General features: G+C 34.4%; 1 protein-coding gene across 1 annotated transcript in view; it reads right to left on the bottom strand.

Annotated features, from left to right (window-relative positions):
• Window positions 1-1,214: 1,214 nt before the first annotated feature.
• Window positions 1,215-20,221, bottom strand: part of LOC129231486 (uncharacterized) — an 82,948-nt gene continuing 63,941 nt past the window's right edge. Inside the window, exon 3 of the mRNA XM_054865815.1 lies at window positions 1,215-1,543. Within this exon, the coding sequence (XP_054721790.1) occupies window positions 1,494-1,543 (50 nt within the window). The 3' untranslated portion in view covers window positions 1,215-1,493. The remainder of the gene's footprint in view (window positions 1,544-20,221) is intronic.

Raw genomic sequence — 20,221 nt, 5'->3', positions numbered from 1 at the left:
TCTTGGAATATTTGTCATTAAGACAGTGGAACCATTTGTAGCGATAAGAGGTCGCAACTACCTGTTAACCACTCTCTGAAAGAGCGGGCTCCCCGTTGTAAATCTCTGGGAATTGATTTATCTGGTGGTCGGAGGCGTGACTGCTTGGCAGATAGGCTTTCACTTAATGCCCTGGAAATTTGGCCATGAATCTCTGTTCTCAGCTAAATGCTTGTAGTCAGACACATCACGCGGATCATGGGAAGCTCGGTGTTTCACTTTGATGATGGCAATAAAGATCCAGTTTTCCTGCCATCTCTCTCGTTGCTGTTTGATTATGCTTTGCAGTAGGTGAATCGTTTTTCTGAGTTCCCAATAAAGTCAACAGTTCAGATCTTTTTTTGAGTTTTAATGCCATTTGTTTATTTATTTATAACGTTATCTTTTTTTCTACTTGTTTTTCCTGAAGTTAAAGGAATAAATATCGCTTGAAGTTTTTGTTAGACACAATAATTCTTGTCTTGATCGTATGAACAAGAGTCAGAAAAATAGGAGATGGTTTGAGTCATATTTTTAAATACATTTTTCAATGATATTTCGTGCTTTTAAACTTACATGTCTGCTTCATACAAAATACTTTTCAAAAATTTGAAAATTTAACTGTCTTTTAAAATATAAGTTGAAATTTACTGAATCAAATTTCATGCTATTTACTTCAAAGTATTAGTTTTGGCCATGAATCTCTGTTCTCAGCTAAATGCTTGGATTCAGACACATCACACGGAGTACATGGGAGGCTCTGGATTTCACTTGGATGATGGCAATAAAGATCCAGTTTTCATGCGATCCCTCTCGTTGCTGTTTGATTATGATTTGCTGTTGGTGAATCACTTCTCTGATTTCCCAATAAAGAGCTTTCGAGCCAAAAAAAGGTATTTTGAAATCTTTGGATTACACTAAATCTTGAAGAGAAACATATTTAGTTAAAACCTTTGAGTTTGATAGAGTAACATCTTCATTTACTACTTCCTTGACGCTTACGGTAAACAGTTTGCAATACTGATCTTACTGATCAGTATTGCAAATACTTATCTACTTGAGTAAAAGTGATCTACTTGAGCGTGTAAAAATGGATGGCTCCTCCGCAACTTAATCAAAGGTAAATATTTGTAGCTTTATTTTACTTTAGTTTTTATTATGCTAAAAGAACTTTTCTTAAGCTGTAGGGCAAAATATTTCGATATTGCTTTCGAGAAAATATTAATGCCACTTCGATAAGTATTAAATATTATTTCCTGATGAAATAAAATATACAGATCAGCTAAATATAGTTCCATTTTCTTCGACTGTAGTGTCCTGAGAAAGTCTTCTACGGTTTTCTAGTGTTGTAATAAAGATTGGATAGGAGTTTGATGGAAAATTTTTCATTGAAAGAAGCCTTGTCATTTTCTTCCAGATTGGTAATAGTTGTAAACTAGGCTTTAAACTTGCACTGGTAAGATTTTTTTTTCTTTTCAGAAACTTGTTTGCTTATTTTTTTCTTCTACAATTCGAATGACATTACCTGTAAAATAAAAGAAAAACCGTTAATAGTACTGAACTAAGTACAAGCATTTTAAATGATTACGGTAAAAATATGTGCGTGCATATACTCATACACACATAGTTTCTTAAGTTTACATAATCAATGCATAATATGCATAAGTGTGTGTATGTGTGTTTGTGGATTTATGTGTATAGAATAACTTCATATCAAAAAAATATCAGATGAAAAAATTGTGATGATTAGAGTTAGGATATTTTTCCAGCAATATAGCAATCTCTCCGCCCCCCTCCCCAATACTTTCATAGAATCCTAATATGATTATCTTATGCTTCTCATAAATATATTATTATACTTATTGTTATTATTATCATCATCAAGATCATTGGTATTGCTGTTAGTATTTGAACTACTCAGTTTCAGGTTATTTTTCGTTCTTCTTGCAATTTAAATAAGTAAATATGCTACCCTTTTTTTTTATTTTGAAAATAACTGTCTCAAGGCAATAAAATAAGTCCGATGCTTACGTATAAGTCAACCTTCATTTGATGACCAATTGCTTGAACAATTCTTTTTATGATTTTTAAAAACATTTACTTCATTTCATCCATTATTTACATTTTTACAAATATAAAAGAATTTTTCCAATATAAAAAAATAATAATAATATATGCAACATTAATAATCTTTTGAATCGTAATCAGAATTTCTTGTATCCTCTGTTCAGGTTTTTATTAACTGCAAGAATTTTCTATAAACGGCAATACTGGCAGCTCGTTACAGTGATTAAAAATCATAGGTAGCGAAGTGCTGAAAATGGTAACCACTAATTTTAAATCTCTGTAGTGAGCTACCAGCATTGCCATCTCTACAGGAAATAATTGTACTTAATTATATCCTGAACGGATCATACAAGAATAAACGGACTGAATTTAAGGATTGTTAATGCTACCTATTATTATTAGTTAGATATATTATTACATTATCATTAGTTATTATTGTTTTGTTTGTTCATTTTAGTACAACTCTTTTGTATTTTTTTTAAAAATAAATAATGAATAATAGATAAAATTTAATAAAAGTTATTATAAACCATTAAAAAGAAATTTTCGAGCAATCTGGAATCAAAATAAGTTTGATAATGCTTAAGCAGCGGCTAATTTTATTGATTAATTTTACTTCAGTCAAATGACCAAAACCCTCCTTCTCTTTCACACATTTTCGAGAAAAAGTGAAGCAGCTACTGATTCAAAAAAAAAGATGAAAGTCGTTAACTGTTGAGCAGCAGACTTATTCTGAAAAAAGTTATTATGTGTCCTCTTCGAAAATGACGTTGTTTTTACATGTTTTATAATTCATTGCTGTTTCTATCGGTAAAGGTTGATCAGATGCAATGATAGTTGTAAAAGAGTCCATTCTTACCGTCCGTGTCAAAAAGGATTGAGGCTAATAAACAAAAAAAAAAAAAAGTTTTTCGCTTGATTTCTACCTGCAGAAGTAACTTACTTGCTTAAATAGTCTTGACGTCATGGGTACTAATTTTTGCACTTGACTTACCTAAATAATAGTCAGCGCTCTACGTAAAGCCAGTCATAAGCGGTTTATGAAGGGGCAGAAATATTTGCTAGAGAGTGTGTAGTTTCTGAGCATCAGTAGAAAGAATATAGAGGGTTGAAATGTTCTTTTTTTTTCCTTAAGAAGAAGAAATATTTACTTTTCTATAGAAACAGCGGGCTGCATCTGGCACCAAGGATGCCCACCTGGGGGGGGGGGGGGGGTCATGGCGCAGGTTGCGCCATTGAATTTTTAGGGGTATTTATTTTTTTCCTTTTGGGGGGGGTCTTCCTGACATTTAGGGGGGTGCGCCCTTGCTCTTAGGGGGAATGGGCACCCCTCTGTCTAGCACTTTCAGGCGAGCGGCACCTCCTTAACGGTGTCATAGGGCATCAAATGCCAGACTTAAGGATGCCAGAAGGAGCCAAATGGCACCTTAAAGATGTTACAGGCTGCCACATGAAACCAAATGACACCTTTAAAGGTCAGAGATTAAAATGGCTTTTGTTTGAGATGAAGCAGCAGAAATATTTGCGAGAAAGAATGTAGCGTCCCAGCATCAGAGAGGTTTTTTTCTTTTTATTAGTCCCGAAGGGAAAGTTAATTTAACTCTTTTTTTTTTCAGTATATTGCAATGCGACAATTCAACAACTTTGATCAAAATGGAGGAAATTTCCATTGTAATTTATTTATTTTTTTTTTTTTTTAAAGATTGAGTTAATTTCAAAGACTTTTTTTTTCTCTGTGACATCAATAGCACAATTTAGTTGAAGAACGTGTTAAGTGACAGATAAGCGAAACTCAAAAAACTATCTTTAAGAACTTTCTTTTCTGTCTTTTTCACTTCACGCAATCGGAGTCGCAATCTGCTCCACGTTGTATTGACGATACAAGGAAGCTGTCACTGTGAATTTTGAATTTTTTATGTGTTAATTTTATTCCAGTGTCAGTGGTCCTTCCCAAATCATTTCCTTTAATTTGGGGTTATTATTCAAATTAACTCAAATTAAGTTATTGTCAATAAAAGGTTATCAAAAAAATATATAAAAAAAGAAAGAAAAATATCTGAAATGAAATAACATGTTTAGCCGTCTAAAAATCCCATTTCTCGAAAAATGTCCTTGAATATGACAATCTACTAAAATGTTCGGATTGTGTTGTTTTTTGCTGTCGTTTCAGAAGTAGTACTTTTTCATTTATTATTTTTGTAGCGATATTTGAGGCATGAAAAGTCCAGAGGAACTGTGCTAAGAATATAAAACTTAGAATCAAGCCCATCATTTAGGGGGCTCAAGAGAGTCAACTGCTCCCCCCCCCCCGACTTTGAAATTATTTTTTGTTTTGGTGTGGTAGTTGTTTTTGGTTAGAATTTACATTGTGTGCACTCTTTTGGAAAAATTAGAAACGACGAATCTGGATAAAAAAAATTTTTTCCTTTTAAATATATACAGTATGAAATTTTAAATTTAATTTAAAAGGAATGTAGCTCACAAACATTCCGTCTTGAAGATGGAAATCCCGATATTTTAGGAAATCATGACGTAAAATAGTTCTCAGTAGGGAAAAATTGCGAAACTAAATTTTGAGCCCGACCGTGGCTGCGAGCAATCAATCATATAGTTTTCATTTTTGTTTCGGAATTCATGTAATAATAAAACATCTTGATGGCAATTCAGCCTACAGCAAGAACAGCAACGGGTTATGAACATGAAAAGTTAAAAGTTTATAGTGTTTAGGATTTTTTAAATTTTCAGTAATCAGTGCAATGTAACTTTATTTTTCAATCTATATCCTATAAAATTTTCCTTATTACGTTCGTAACAAAATAACAGTGCAAACATTTCAATTAAATAATTGAAAATATAGCTATTTGATTAATTTCTAAACGCAATTCAGAACAAGACGATTGACAATAATTTAAAAGCATACTTATTTTTCGTTAAGCTAATTTATTACTGCATCTCTTTAAAAAATTTTATCCTTATAAAAATTTAAACTGTAATTATACCTTCTTTGTTCGTAATTGGGAAAGCAATATTTTCTCTTTTTTTCTTTTTTGTTTCACTTGTTACAGATAAATCCAGTGAAATACTGCCCAAATTTTAAGAGATTACAGATGAACAGAGTTACTGGATGGCAGAAGTATATCATTTAAAAAATAAAATAATGAATTTGAAATAAAGATAAACAAGTGTTTTGACTGTTTCTTTAGGGGAACAAAAACTTTCGCGCAAAATGCATTTTTGTAACGAAAAAAACATATTATATAACTACACGTAATATGTTTTATTCACATATAATACGTTACATAATAAAACACATATGTAACGAATAAAACATATTATGTAACTAGAATGAAACCCCGATTTTATGTTTCTCAAGGGATTGTGTTAAAAAAAAAAGAAAAAAAAAACGGAAAATGCATACGGATGGTGAGAACCGATAAAAAAACATTAAGTGTGGGAAGAAGTAGATTCGCAGGGGGATGTAAAATTTGAGTTTCACTGTATATATTTAAATTAAAAATCATGGTTGCAAAATTAATTTTATGAGCACTGAAAGATATAGATAAATTTTCAAAAAATATGTATATACATTTACTTACCGATAAAATAGAAGCGTTGATTCTCTCTTCGAAGACATTTGCCCCATAGAGTTTAGCTTACGAGTACTGAAATATGATATCCGTCTGCACGATGTTCTTCAAAGACTAGTTATAACAGAAAGCTTGATATTAATGCCTTTAAAAAGTAGTGTTGCAGGTCTTACCTTTTTGATGAAATGAGGAATATCTGTTTGAAATATCGAGTACATACCACGGCTGCCGAGTCGGAATCGGGAGTTGAAGACAAATTGCAATTGTCGGAGTCGATCATTTTCACTATGAATCTGCATATCTGCAGAGTCAGTGTCGGGGTTCTGGAATCTGATTTTAGGGTAAAGAAGTCGAAATCGAACACGCTAAAATTCTAGGAGTCAGAATATGGTATTTTCCCTCCAACTCCACAGCCCTGGTATATCTAGGACGTTCAATCAACACTAAATAAACTCTGCACCGTTGGATTGTTCACTCGGAATGCATAAAAAAGTATGACGACATATCCAGTCTAAGTAAAAAACGAGTGGAATGAACCATTCCATGGTATACCTCTGTACGAGCAATAAATATTTTGAAAATCTTCTTATATTAACTTAAACAAATACCGATGTTTATGTTTGAATTAAACTTTTTTTTTCGTATGCTGGATACACTATATGACCAAAAGTGTTGGGACACTTTCAAAAATTCACATTTTTACGGATTTCTCGCAAAATAAAAGACCAATTGCTCTGCAATTTTTTTCACATAAAAAGTATACTCCAGCCGCCATTTTACAACAAAAATTAAGTCTACTATTCATTTAGGGGACGAACAACAAATTGAGGGAAAAAAAAGGTTTTTGATCATTTTTCATTGTAATAGCTGGGAATAAGCTATACATTTCAGAAATGAGTTTAAAACCTATCGAGAATTTTTTTTTATATGTGCGTGAAAATATCTCTTATACCCAAAGAGATATAAGCATTTCTTTCAAAAATGCAAATTTTTTTTTTGAAAGTTTTCGGCTCATATCACGCACAGTTTTCCGTCAAATGTTACTAAACTTTCACAATATTTGACAGCATATTAGAGAGACAAAATAATATAATTTGAAGTTAAAATATTAAAAATATAATGAAATATGAACGTTTAAAGCGATTAATTTTTCACTGCACATGCGCGAAAGATAGCAATTTATAATATTCGTAATCGGAAGCCCATATATATCCTACATCTCATTAAAAAATTCCACATTGATATCTTTAAAATCTGAAAAGTTATCAGCGATCTAATGAGCCGAATTTTAATAATTCTTGGCGAGACGACGAATCGTGAGGGATCGTTCGCAAATAATCCGTTCTTATCATGAAGCACTCTGCAACGATAGCAGGAAAGTGTTGCCAGTTTGCCAACGACCCCTTACCATTCGTCGCCTATCCAAGAAGTATAGAAATTTGGATTTTTAGATCGCTGATAACTTTTTAGATTTTAAAGATATCAAGGTGAAATTTTTTATGAGATGTAGGATATATCTGAGCTTTGGGTTACAAACGTTATAAATTGCTATCTTTCGCACATGCGCGGTGAAAAATTAGTTGCTTTAAACGTTCATATTTCATTAAATTTTCAGTATTTTAACTTTAAATTTTATTAGTATGTTTCTCTAATATGCTGTCAAAAATTCTTACAGTTTAGTAACATTTGACGGAAAACTCTGCGTGATATGAGCCGAAAACCCTTTAAAAAATTGCATTTTGAAAGAAATGCTTATATCTCCGTGGGTATTAGAGATACTTTAAAGATAATAAATTTTTGAAAGATTTATAACTTATTTCTGAAATTTGTTGCTTATTCCCAGCTATTTACAATGAAAAATGATCAAAAACCTTTTTTTGTTTCCTCAATTTGTTGCTGGTCCCCTATATGAATAGCGGACTTAATTGTTATTAGAAAATGACAGCTAGAGTATACTTTTTATGTAAAAAATATTACAGAGCTATTGGTCTTTTATTTCTTGAGAAATCCGTAGAAATGTGAATTTTTGAAAGTGTCCCAATACTTTTCGTCATATAACGTATAACGTCAGATGTTTCTCTCGCATTTTTCTCGAAAACTGTGGGTGCATGTGTCGTAAAAATGCATTTGCTTCGGAATTTTACATCTACGATGCCAAGTGGCCGTCTAGTGGCCGACGCCGTCTAGTGGCGCAAAGTTCATCCGGTGTTGATAGGACATCTTGTCCACATGTAGCATCGCACTAATGGAACCCTGCTAACATGAGTCAGGGCCGACGAGGGACCATGTCAGTAAGTCAGCCTACACTCTGTTCGTGGAAAAGGTAGACCGAAAATAAACAAACAGGTTTACAGAAGGTTTGCCAGTATGGCCACTTTTCGGGATTTTATCTGGAATTAAAAAAAAAGGTTAACCGATAGTACTCTCACTCGCCCACCGTTTGTTCTTGTCCAAGCCAAACATGTGATTAAGGACTCTAAATGGCAAATTTTTTCCTTTCCATCTTTTCCATGAACTTAGTATAGAGGCCTGGCCTTGGGGGGGGGGGGGGACTAGGAATCGAAGTAGTATAAGTTTTTAATGTGTTATGAAGTTGAGTGGGCCCGGTGATCAAACTGACAAGGGCCCGCGTTGGCTCTCGGCGACCTTGAGATGAGTTGAGCTAATCTGAACTATATGAACATGACCATGAGTACAGTTAACTTGAGTTGTATGGACATGTGTATAATTAACATGAACCATATGAACATAGGCACAGTTAACTTAAATTTATTTGACGTGAGTACAGTTAAGTTGATCCGTATGGACAGAAGTACAGTTGACAAGAACCATATGAACATGGAACAGTTCACTTGAACTGCTTTGACTTGATTACAGTTTAAGTTGTGTCGCAGAGCATTCAGTTAATAATGTATGATAGCGCAAACTGCATGAATTCTGTAATTTGACTAGTGTTCAACTATAAATATTTCATTTAGCATAGAAATATTTACTTAATGAACAGTTATATACAGTGAAACCTGTGTGCGTTGACCACTTGCGGTGTCGTACTTTAGTACTCAACTTAGACTACTTAGACAGGTGACCAACTTTACGGGTTTTCTGTTTAATGTACATATATATATATATATATATATATATATATATATATATAAGCACACATAGTGTTTGTATTGTTAAAAATGGGGCCGCTTCTGCTTAGTGTTGCAATTGGAGGGGGTGGGAGTCTATATGCATATATTAGTTTTTCTTAAAAACTTTTCAAGTTTTGTAGCCTCTGTACTTTTCATACCATCCATTAATGTAAGTTACCTCTATTTCCAGATTTACTACTCAAAAATATGTATTCATCTCCACCGCTAATACATATAATTCAAAGAAACCGAGTATCACCGCAGCTTCTTTTACCTCGCTTGCTTGTATACTTTACGCAACTCTTTTGCTTTTTCCACCATGGTGGTTATATACATTCATAAAAAGACTTATTACCAACCCCCACGATAGAAACAATTCTGGCTTTTGATGCCCCCCCCCCCCCCACAAACACTCACTCATACTCAGGAAATAACTGGCTGCGCAAGGACATATTTAAAAATACATCATCATCTGTCCCCTTCCCCCCTAAAAAAACCAAACCTGTTGAAAATAAGATGCTTGCCATTCACGAGCATTGAAAACGAAAAGAAGTAATAATCACTGTTCTTCACGCATGAAGCGCAAAATGAGAAAATATCAAAAATATGCAGCGTCGCCAAAAGAATACAGGCAATCCCCCAAACAACTAACTCCCTTAATTGGCTCCGTATTCTCAGAAACCGTGCTGTTCGAGACTCACAACAACGGTATTTCGTTTCAAGTGTACCCCCTTATTATTCTGAAAAGTTTTGCCTTTGATGATAGCTTCTATTTTATCATACGACATATTAGGAAACAGTTTTATACCAAATAGCAGTTGTATTTTATTATTTTCAAAGGAATTGCTCGAAATTCGTGCAGTTTCAAACCGCGTAATTAGTAGAGCGAATGTATTTGTGTTTTTTGAAACTCGTTGTCATCAAGTACTTGGTGCCTCTGAAAAGCTAAGCTTATGCAACTTCTGTAAGAAACTAGACAAAACAAATACCTTTCTCGTCTGCATGTTAGATAGTGCTTCTATAACTGAGAAGAAAGTTGTTTTTAAAGACCTGACAAAATGCATATTTTTTTTTATTAATACTGGTTTTATACGCACCGTCTCATCTGGAGCAGCGATTCTTCCTTACTCAAGGAAGAATCGCTGGACTCAAGGAAATCTCACTCAACGCCACAATTCAAATTACATCCTGTACGATATTTTTACGTGACCTTTGTGATTCCCTTTCGTACTTTTTTATGATTTTCCCGCAATGTTTATTATTTCGGTATAATTATTACAACAGCTGTTGATCTTATTCTTAACATTTAAATTTTTTGTAACAGCACAACAGTTTTTAATACCAAGGAAAGTTTTATTTATATATTTATTAGTTGATTTATTATTATATTTTATAAAAAAGAAAGAAAAATCCTCAATCACATCAATTTTTTTCATAACTATTTAACGATCCTCGAATCCATTTTTCCCCCCTTTGCAAAAAAAAAAAAAAAGAGAGAGAGAGAAATGAAAAAAAAAAGAAAAGAAAAAAAAAGTCACCGGCCAGTAAAACAAAAAAAAGAAAAAACATGTCTTTAACGGTCCGCAAATGCAAGTTTTTTTTTTTTTGTTTTTTGTTTTTTTTGAGAAAGAACAAATTTTTACTTTGTTCGTTTTGAAAATACAAGACATCTTACGTTTATGACGTACGTTTTTTAAAACCTAATACTTCAGTTGCAATGCTCAGTCTCCTTAACCTGGTTTTCTTTAAATACTCTACGTACTTCAAAATATTATTGCAGAAGATGTGTCCGGGTGAAACATCATTTCTTCATCAGTACAATAACAGGAGCTTTAACATTAATAAACATTCACAGTAATCAATTGGCGGAAAACTTTCTTTCGATTGAAATGCATAATTGTGGTGCTTAAATGGCACATGTTTAGCACCAAATGATTTATGTTGGAAGCTTTATTTGAATGCTGAAATCATACGGTTTCTAGAAAAAACTTTCATTTGAGACGAATTTATATCTCAGGCTAATCCTAAATGTCGTCTAAATATCAGTTACATAAAATGAATTTATATCAATTTTAAAAAGTTCAAAATGAAAGTACTGAATAACATCCTTTCAAACTCTAATTCCCCTATTTTTTTTTCTCGCTATGCAAGAAAACTTCATTTATTTATATTTATTTATTTATTTTCTTCCTCATAAGGAAGGTTTTGGTGTGCAAGCTCAAGCATAGAAAAGCATATAGCTTTTGATTTACGTCCGCCCCCTAAAAGTCATTAAGATTTGCGCATGGGAGCTCCAACTTTGGAAGCTGACACGCTTGCCTGACAAGTTTTAAAAGCCATTGACACACAGGAAATTTATGGTCGTTTTAGTGCCGTTTCATTTAATAGTTCAAAACAGCTCTTGCTTAACAAAAATTCTTTCATTTTTTTTTTTTTTAGTGGTGGGCTAGGTTGCAGACTGAAACGTTTTTCAAAGCTTCACAGCTCATAGTCAATGATCTCACGATCGGAGTTTCAAAATACTGAATCTGAAACTCTGATCAATATAAACAATATACGGGGTTATTCCTTCAACTGTTTTCTACTGAACTGTGCTCTAGGTAACATTACTCGATGCTTCATTGCCCATAGTCAAATATTTCATAGTTGGTTGGAGTTTAAAGACTTATGTGATGTTTGAATTGTGTTTGTAAAGTTTGAACAAAGTAATGTTCACGGTGAAAGTTTTTCTCGCGATCATTTAGCCGCTCTGCTTGACCCTATGCTTTTGGAAGTTTACAACGGAACTATTCCAGCTTTTACTATTGAAGTTCGTCTTCAAAAGGGCAATGCCACTATAAAACCGAGATTTTGTGCCGTACATGACATATCTGTATTTAATTTTAAAGCGTGCAATAAGCTATTCTATTTTATTTCATTTTATCTTTTTAATTATTATTATTATTATTTATTTTATTTTATTTATTTGTATTTTTGTTTTCCTTTGCCTAAGAGATCATACGTGTATGTGCTGAACCTTATTCCGTTTTCTTTCATCATTGTATGAATTTTTGACTAAAATCATTTTAAACTTGCTGCGCTGCCTGGTGATGCACTGTCTACCCCGAAAATAAAAGTTGTGTCAAGTGACGCATGTTCAACAATCAGGTTTAAATAAAAGGAAGCAAAAATAGTGTAAAACTTCCCATCCACCTGTAAAAAAGAGCCATTTTATAGCTCAAACTTTAAATTTAGACCTCTTCTTTTTTTTTTTTATTCTAAAAATTCAGACATTTTATACTAATAAAAACTGCGCATGTCTGTCTGTAACCCTATCCCCTGCCCCCTCGTTATTTAGAGACGTAAACATTCGTATCAACTACTGGGATTTTCTAAGGGGGGTTTCCCTTCTTGAGCGGAACCGTAACTAAACATTAACTAAAGGGATTTAACGGAACTTATATGGCAATTTAAGAAATTTCGCCAAGAGTGAATTAATTACTTTTAAATTGATATCCTAATTGAGCTGCAGCAGTGTTAGCAGTTAATGTACCTTGTTTTTTAGCATTATTGTAAAGGGCTTATAGTTCTTTACATAACATGGTATTTGATTGTCGGAAAAAAGTTCCCAACCCTCAACAATGGCCGGAATTTTATGATTAGAACTTAAATTTTTTACTGCTATCAATTACTCGAAGTGAATATAAAATCATAGCTTATCACATTTATATAATTAAGCTTTTTAATCTAATCAGTCAATTCACTGTAATCGAAACCCAACTTTGTTTTTTTTTTTTTTTTAAACATTATCAAAAATCTAAAACATCATTCTCCCTCCATCGAAATTTCATCGACATTTAAAATCTCTTTTAATTGGCGATCCTTCTCTTGAACCATATCATAAATATCCTTTGAAAATGATCCGACGAAAGGGAAGCGCGGGAGATGTTTAAACGTCCTCTAAAAGATCTGCCGAAAGATAAAGTGTCAACGTCCAAGCTGAGATCGAAAAAGAATACTGAAATTCATATGACAGACAGCTGTTTTACGGGTTACCGGTCTTGGCATTTAGCGCTAAATAAATCTACGCCAACAATGAATTTCTTGCTATGTGTCTATTATATGTGTAGTGAATATTAGAATTTATAAAGATGGATTCATCTTAATGGGCAAACATCAACGATGACTTTGTTTGAGATCAGGTAGCTTGTTTACTGGTAAAATACAAAATTCAACACACTAGTCACTTCTCCCAACAACGTAGGCAAATCGTGGATTTAAATCTGATATCTTCTCAATTCTAGTGATGTTAGTCCACGAATCATATTAACGCCTCGTCATTTTAATAAAATTACACTTAGAAAAATCGAAACATCACTGATTACTTTCGGGTAACGTTCCAGGATTTCTTGGGTTTACAACAGTTCCCTGTTAAAAACAAATTTTTCTGCGAAAAAGTTTCCTAAATCGCAACAAGTTCAATGAATGACGATTTTACACTGCACTGAAAAACATTTTTAGCTACAAGTGTTAAAAAAAATTTGACTTTATTAAGTGCTTCTCCTTCAGTTTAGTTACGGTTCCTCCGGATTGACTGAGCTCCACTCAAAAGCGAAGTGCTGCTCCGGATATTTTTACTTTGGAGTAATTGCTTGCAGTTCCGTCTTAGCTTCGGTCATATTTGCTTTAGAAGCTTTCCCGGTAATTCAGGAAGGTGCCAAGCTATTACCATAGGCATATAGTACAAGCTTTCACTGAAGGTTCCTGCGTTATTCCAGAAACACGCCTGACTGTGATTGAGAAGATCTCTGATTTTTTCAGAAAGTTTCCAAATTGATTTCAGGATGGTTACTCATTTCTCACGGGGAAGGGCGGGGGGGGGGGAGAGGGGGTCAAAAGAGGTGTGTGAGGGCGCAGGTTAGATGGACGGTGCCCCTATAGCTAACTTTTTTTCATGAGTTGAAGTTTAATGTTATTACTGATTTAATGACCTCTAAAAACTTTCGGTCGCCACTTCAAAAATCGGGTTGGGTGGACAGTAGTAGTATCTTTTATTTCAAATTAAAACTCCATTTTACTTTTTATGAAATAATAACTAAAAAAAGAAAAAAGAAAAACCAACACTTAGTAAGTCAATTCAAGAGTTTAAGTCCTTAAGCAATTGGATGGATCAGTTTCATCATTTTTTGACGGATTGTTAGTTTTGAACTGAAAAGTGGAGGAGCAAAGCCCCTTATGTGAGGATGTTTAGTTGCGCCTTTTGCCCCACCTGTACCAGCCGCCAGTGGTTATAAGGTGAGAATGCAAAAGAAGAAGAGAGAAACCACACACACAAAGAAAAGGGGAGAGAAAGACAGAAATCGATGCTATTTTGGCCCCCTATAATTAAGGTGTCCATGTCCAGGGACACATGGGACTGCACTGCCGAGAGCATTAGATCCAACCCCTTCCAAGGCATTCAGACTGTAAGTGAAGAGTTTAAATCAACAAAGTGGACAACAATGTCTGACACGCCGGCTCAGATTGTTCTTAACTAATACCAATGCATCAAAGGTGACGTCGAAAATCGCCAAGGAAGCCAAAGGCACGTGTTGGTGCTTCGAATCCACATGGGGAGCGTGCGGAAAGTGATGAAGACAGAGTTGAGCGAGGACTCATCGTCACGATGATGTCTCAAGCCGAACAATAACTGTTTACCCAGCGGCGATAATCGCCACGACTATTAATCACGCGCGCTAGCTCCTCTTTGACTATGATGCTGGAGATAGCGCTGGGAAAAACTGGGCAAGACAAAATGATCTTTATTTCTGCTTGGCTGAGATAAATATTTATCTTTCAGCGCTCTGCTTGAGAATTATTTCCGGGGAAATGTGAAAGGACAAATGGGTGAACTAAGCGGGAGGGGAACTTTAAGAACATGCTTGATTAAATGACTCTTGTTCTGCTAATTGTTTATCCACCGAATCTGTTGTGTTCATTTATCAACTCATGCTGCTCTGAAAGCGATACGTTGAGAAGCCAAAAATTGAACCGAGTAAAATTTGACACTGTTTGTTATAAAGTTCATTTTGTTATTCAGTGTAGTATTGGTGGAGTCAATGTCAGTGGTATCGGATTTGAATGGTAACGAACTTGTCGATCCATAAAAAGAATAGAAAAAAATTTGAAACTACAGTCGAACCTCCATATATCGAACTTCTACATATCGAAATTTTCTATATATCGAAATCCCAGCAAATTATTATGTCCATTACAGAGAAAAATTGTTTCTATATATCGAAAAAAAATCTCTATATATCGAAAAAAATTTCGAGACATTCGTAGATTTTGATTCAACTTCAGGCTGTTTGTCTCATGAAAAATGAAAATTAGGGGAGAAAATTGCGTTCACTAAAGGTTGCTGCGAAACTCATAAGGAATCTGGGGTCGAGAGGTGTCTAAATAGGTCATTGTTCCGTTCTGGAGTCCTTAAATTCCCTCAAGTTTATTTAAAATCTAAGTTGTAACCAGTAACACTGTAAAATCAGTTTCAAGTTATTCCTTTTGTCTGTTGATTATGATTTCTAGTCTTTTTAGCTTCAGTAAAAATCATTCAAGTTAAGTAGATTGATTTTTTATTTTTCGCTCGATTACACTGTCAAAACGAAGCAACCCTAATGTTGCGAATCAAGTTAATTGCCGAAGAATAAAGATGTATGACTGCGCAAAAATGTAATTTTTGTTAATTTTTCAATTATCAACTTTCATTTCATCTGATGCTCGTATAAATTAGAAAATTGGGTTTCATAACACGAAAATTTGCTTTAATTTTAGTGTTTTATGAGATTTGTACGATAAAATAAGATAGTTTCTATATATCGAAATTTCTATACATCGAATTTTTTTCCGGCAATTTGCTACTTCGATATATGGAGGTCCGACTGTATATGCAAAAGCTGAAAATCAGGGAAGTTCAGATGGGAGGTCATTGTGACCTCCCAAAACATTCTTATTCGGCATTGACTGGCGGTGCGGAAAATTTGGAGACAGTAGTGCATTTTTTTGATGTTTTTTTTTTCTTTTCTTTTTTAAAATTATTTTTAGTGATGTCTAATATCTCTTTACATATGAGCCAGTGAGAAGCAAAGGGATGTAAATGCCAAAATTAAAAATTTAGAGATAACCAGTAAAAATAGTAGGGGTACATCTCCTCTGTCTTGGGGCAAGAGATAGTACTAGTAAACCTGGTAGGTGCTGCTGTACAGAATGACTTAGAAAAAATATTCAATAAAAACCGACCTAGGATGTTATCTGTAAAACGCGTTTTACTCAAATCTTGAAAATGTCCACTTACATCCCTTTGCTTCTCACTGCCTCATATGATGTAGGTATATGTTCTTATGCACTTTCTCTTGTTAAATCATTCGGCAAAATTCAATGCTTCATTCGGTTAATTGAGAATTTTTACCCTAACCAAAAATTTAGGTTCGGGGCGCCCCTGCTAAAAATATATCGAATGTCTATCAATACTATTGTTCTTTTATCATTATTAAGTTATGAACTGGACTTATCGCAGTTATACCTTATTACCTTATAAATTTTTAATATAGGACTATAGCAGAAAACTGAAAGTTAACTATAACTGATTTTAAAATTTAAGCCTTGAACAAGTTTTATCCAAAATAAAAAAAAAGCATTACATTATTTTTAGCTCCCCAAAATCTAAATCACTTACAGTTAAAACATCGAAATTACAAGAAAATATTGAAAGGTGAAGTTACAGACAATATTGATGTAGGGTAGACCGACAAGTGAATAAACACTTAAGCGAAATTCCATGCTCAAAAATTCTTAACATTGTTAAAAAAATAACATTTGGCACTCGACAATAAACACATTTTGAATGATATATTTTATCATTAAACAAAATGGGTGAACTTTTACGATTCTGCGTCAGTGCTTCCGGGGTTTGAAGGACACTAACTCAGTAAACCTACCAACCAGTGGACAAACCACAGCATTTTCTAAACATTTTTATTTTGGAAAGTGCACAGAAAGAAGTTACGGTTGTCAATTCATCTAAGAAAAAACTTTTCAAACCTCATTTATAAAATTAAAGAAAGAAAAAACACAGTGTTCAGTTATTGGTGGCATTCTTTCACTGGTCTGTCTAACTTATTTGCTTTTAATAGAAATTCCAATGCATTCTTCAAGATCCTATACTGAAGAAGCTGAACTAAAAAGCAGAAACTGAGTTGAAAAAAACTAGAAGCGCAGAATAGTTAATGGAGCAATGCATGCAATTCTATCTGAATCATAACAACGCATTTCCAATATAGGATACACTGTTAAAACTGAGGATTGCGTGTGGCACTTTAGGGTCAAACGCTTGTGGCACCAGCGGCACTTCTTAAAAGGTGCCATTTTGACTCTGTATGGCATCCTTATGTCACTTTATGACCACAAATGGCAACAATAACTGTAGCATAAGGGCCAGATATTACCTTAAGAGTGTACCACTGGTGTAACAGTGCATGCTCACCTCTGAGTTTTTAATTGTGTAATTCATAGGCATCAGCTAGTGCACCAAAAGAGGGGGTGGGGGAGGGGTCAAACGAAGTGAGGGGTTAGGGGCGTGGCCCCTGAGGCTGGTTTTTTTTTGGTTAAAATGGGTTATATTACTGGCTCTTGATATTACTGATTAAATAACTTTTAAGAAAAAGGACACTGTTTTAAAACTCGGGACAGGATAGCCACCAACAACTTTCCCCTTCCATTTTAAAGTTCCATTTTTATGAAATAGGATGAGAAAAGTCCATTTATTCTGAATTTTTAGTTTTTACTTTCGTAAAATAAAACAAAATCTGAAAAGTGAGGAGGCAAGTCCCCTTTACTCTTAGAAGTGAGGGGGCAGTTACCTCCGCCCCCCCCCTCCGTACGAGCCGCCTGTGGTGTAACTGAAGGCTTAAGAAATATATAATTGCATCCTTATAACTAATGTGGTTCATTGGATGATTTAAAAATTTAAAGAAAATAGAACATAACTTCATTGATTACGCGAAGCAAAAAATAAAGATGATAGTCATCGAACTTGAGAGGGAGAAGAAAGTGTTGACCATTATAAGGAAATTGAATGTGCGATAACTGTGACATTGGGTATAATAGGAGTGCGAGGTGACCGCTCCTCTTTTGTAACAATCATTCGGCTCATTAACCTATGACTAATAAATGTTACTTGAAAGCAAAAGTCCAGATGCATAGTATTTTTTTTAAAAATTCGTTCTGTGTCATATATTAAACGTTCTGTGTCATTAAACGTTCTGTGTATAAATACGTTCTGTGTCATAACATTAATGAAGCTAACTGATCCGTTCGAAGCAATCGCAATTAAATGCACTCCAAGCAGTCAGCGATTAGTTAACATAGTAAGTGTACCGTTTCTTCGTAATTAAATGCGAGATAAACGAGATAACGCATCGCAAATCGCATTGGTTTTACTTCGATATTTCCCGGTAAGTGATCGATTATGTGTGACCAGGCGGCCATCTCTTAATTTCCCATTTTTCTCCCACGTTTCTATAAGTTTCTTTTATTTATTTATTTTTTTCTAGACAAGTGAAGAAAAAACAGAATTTTTTTAATGATTTTTCAATTGATTATCAAAAAATTTAACTTTCAACTTAATAAAAATTGAAAAATTCCTTTAAAAATCTGTTTTTTTCTTTCTTTTTTTTTTTTCAATGTGTAATTTTTATGTGTAGTAATCAAGAAAACAGCCGACGTGTGAACTACCCATTTTTGCCGATAGCGGGGGAAAGCGTCTTTAAAATGTTGCCTTACTTATGAAGTTTGGTGAAATACGAGTATTAAGGAAGTTATGGCGTAGTCACGAAAAAAAAAAAAAAAAAAAAAAAAGAAGAAGAAGAAAACATCCTTGAGAAATAAATATAAGATTTATTATGATGTTTTCCAAAAAGCTAAATCAATTTCTTTCTTTTTTTTTTATAGCAAATTAGGCTGCTTTTTTATGCGCTTTTTCAACTGATTATTTTTTTAACGTTGTAAATTCAGCAATACTTGCTAGACGAAAACTGTGATTTCTAGTTTTTGAAGAATAGAGGAAAGAAATATTGTGTGTTTGAAATTTTAAGGCAAAACGGTAAAAACAATCGCATGATAATCCTTAAAGCGAGGTTTTGCTTGAAATCACTCAAAATTTGCATTGATGAAGGAAATACAACTCGAATTACAAAACAAAAACAATTAACCCTTTGAAAAAAATAACTAGAAGCTAGAATACTTTTAACAAAGCGCATTAAATTATTGCTTTCACATAAATTATGATGATTTCAATGATTGACGTCTGAGGGGGAAAAATCAATTTTCGCTCCACCCTCTGACATTGATTCGCTTTCGTATCTCTAACCAAGATTGACATCTGACACGAGTTCTTGCTGCGCGCGTTTGAAACGACTCCATTGAAAGCGAATCTATCAGGTGACCATCTAAACAACGCGTCACCGCACATCAACACACTTCTCCCTATGGGGTGGAGCTTTAGCGGGAGAACGATGACATCACATGGAAAGACCCGTGAATCACTCTGGAGTGGGGGAAATGCAGCAGCGGTTCTTTTAATTCATATCCAATACAAAGAGATCGCGCCGAAATGATGTTTGTTGTAATCAGGGCTCGACGAGAGGCCCTGTCAGCCTAGTTGGAAACTAGGGGCCCGGGTCTTGGAAGGGGGCCGGCGATATTGACGCAAAAAAAAAAAAGAACGATAGAAAGAAAACAAGGGAAGGAAGAAAGAAAGAAAAAAGGGGGGGGACTCCGAATAAGACAAAACGTAAAGATTTCTTTTTCCCCCCTTTTTCTTCTTTTCCCTCCATTTTTTTTTCTTTTCCCCCGTTTCTTTTTTTTTTCTCTTTTTTTCTTTTTTTTTGGGGGGGGGGAGGGCGGGATGGGGTCGGCGACATAACTGACGAAGGACCCGGCTTTGCTCTCTGCGGCCGTGCAACAGTGTCGGAGGGGAAATGACCGATTCAGACGCCGGGAATTTCAGAATCTTCTATTCTGACTCCGACTGCTTTCCTTTAAAACCAGTCCAATTCCAGCTCCGCAAGCACTGGCAGAGTTGCGGACTTAGAGGGGAAATGACTCCGACTCTGGAAATCTAAAATCTTCAACTCCCAACCCCGACTCCTTTACCCCAAAATCTGTCCGACTCCGCAGCCCTGGTCGTAATCCGCTAACTTTCTTTTTCATTAACGATTGATTTTAATGATAAGAAATGCAATAAAAATCTGGTTTAGCGTAAAATAAAGCGAAGCATCTATCTCCTTGCTTAAATTTTGTATTACCGTTAACCTGGGTGACTTGCTATGTACGGTGTAAATTTGCCCGCTGTTAAAAAACGTAAGGGTTAAACATTTAATTCAGTGCAATTCTTCTATA

Source organism: Uloborus diversus, chromosome 10 (genome assembly GCF_026930045.1).
Source record: "Uloborus diversus isolate 005 chromosome 10, Udiv.v.3.1, whole genome shotgun sequence".
Taxonomy (NCBI): domain Eukaryota; kingdom Metazoa; phylum Arthropoda; class Arachnida; order Araneae; family Uloboridae; genus Uloborus; species Uloborus diversus.
Note: the sequence above shows the minus strand (reverse complement) of the source record. Positions and strands in the feature narration are given on the sequence as shown.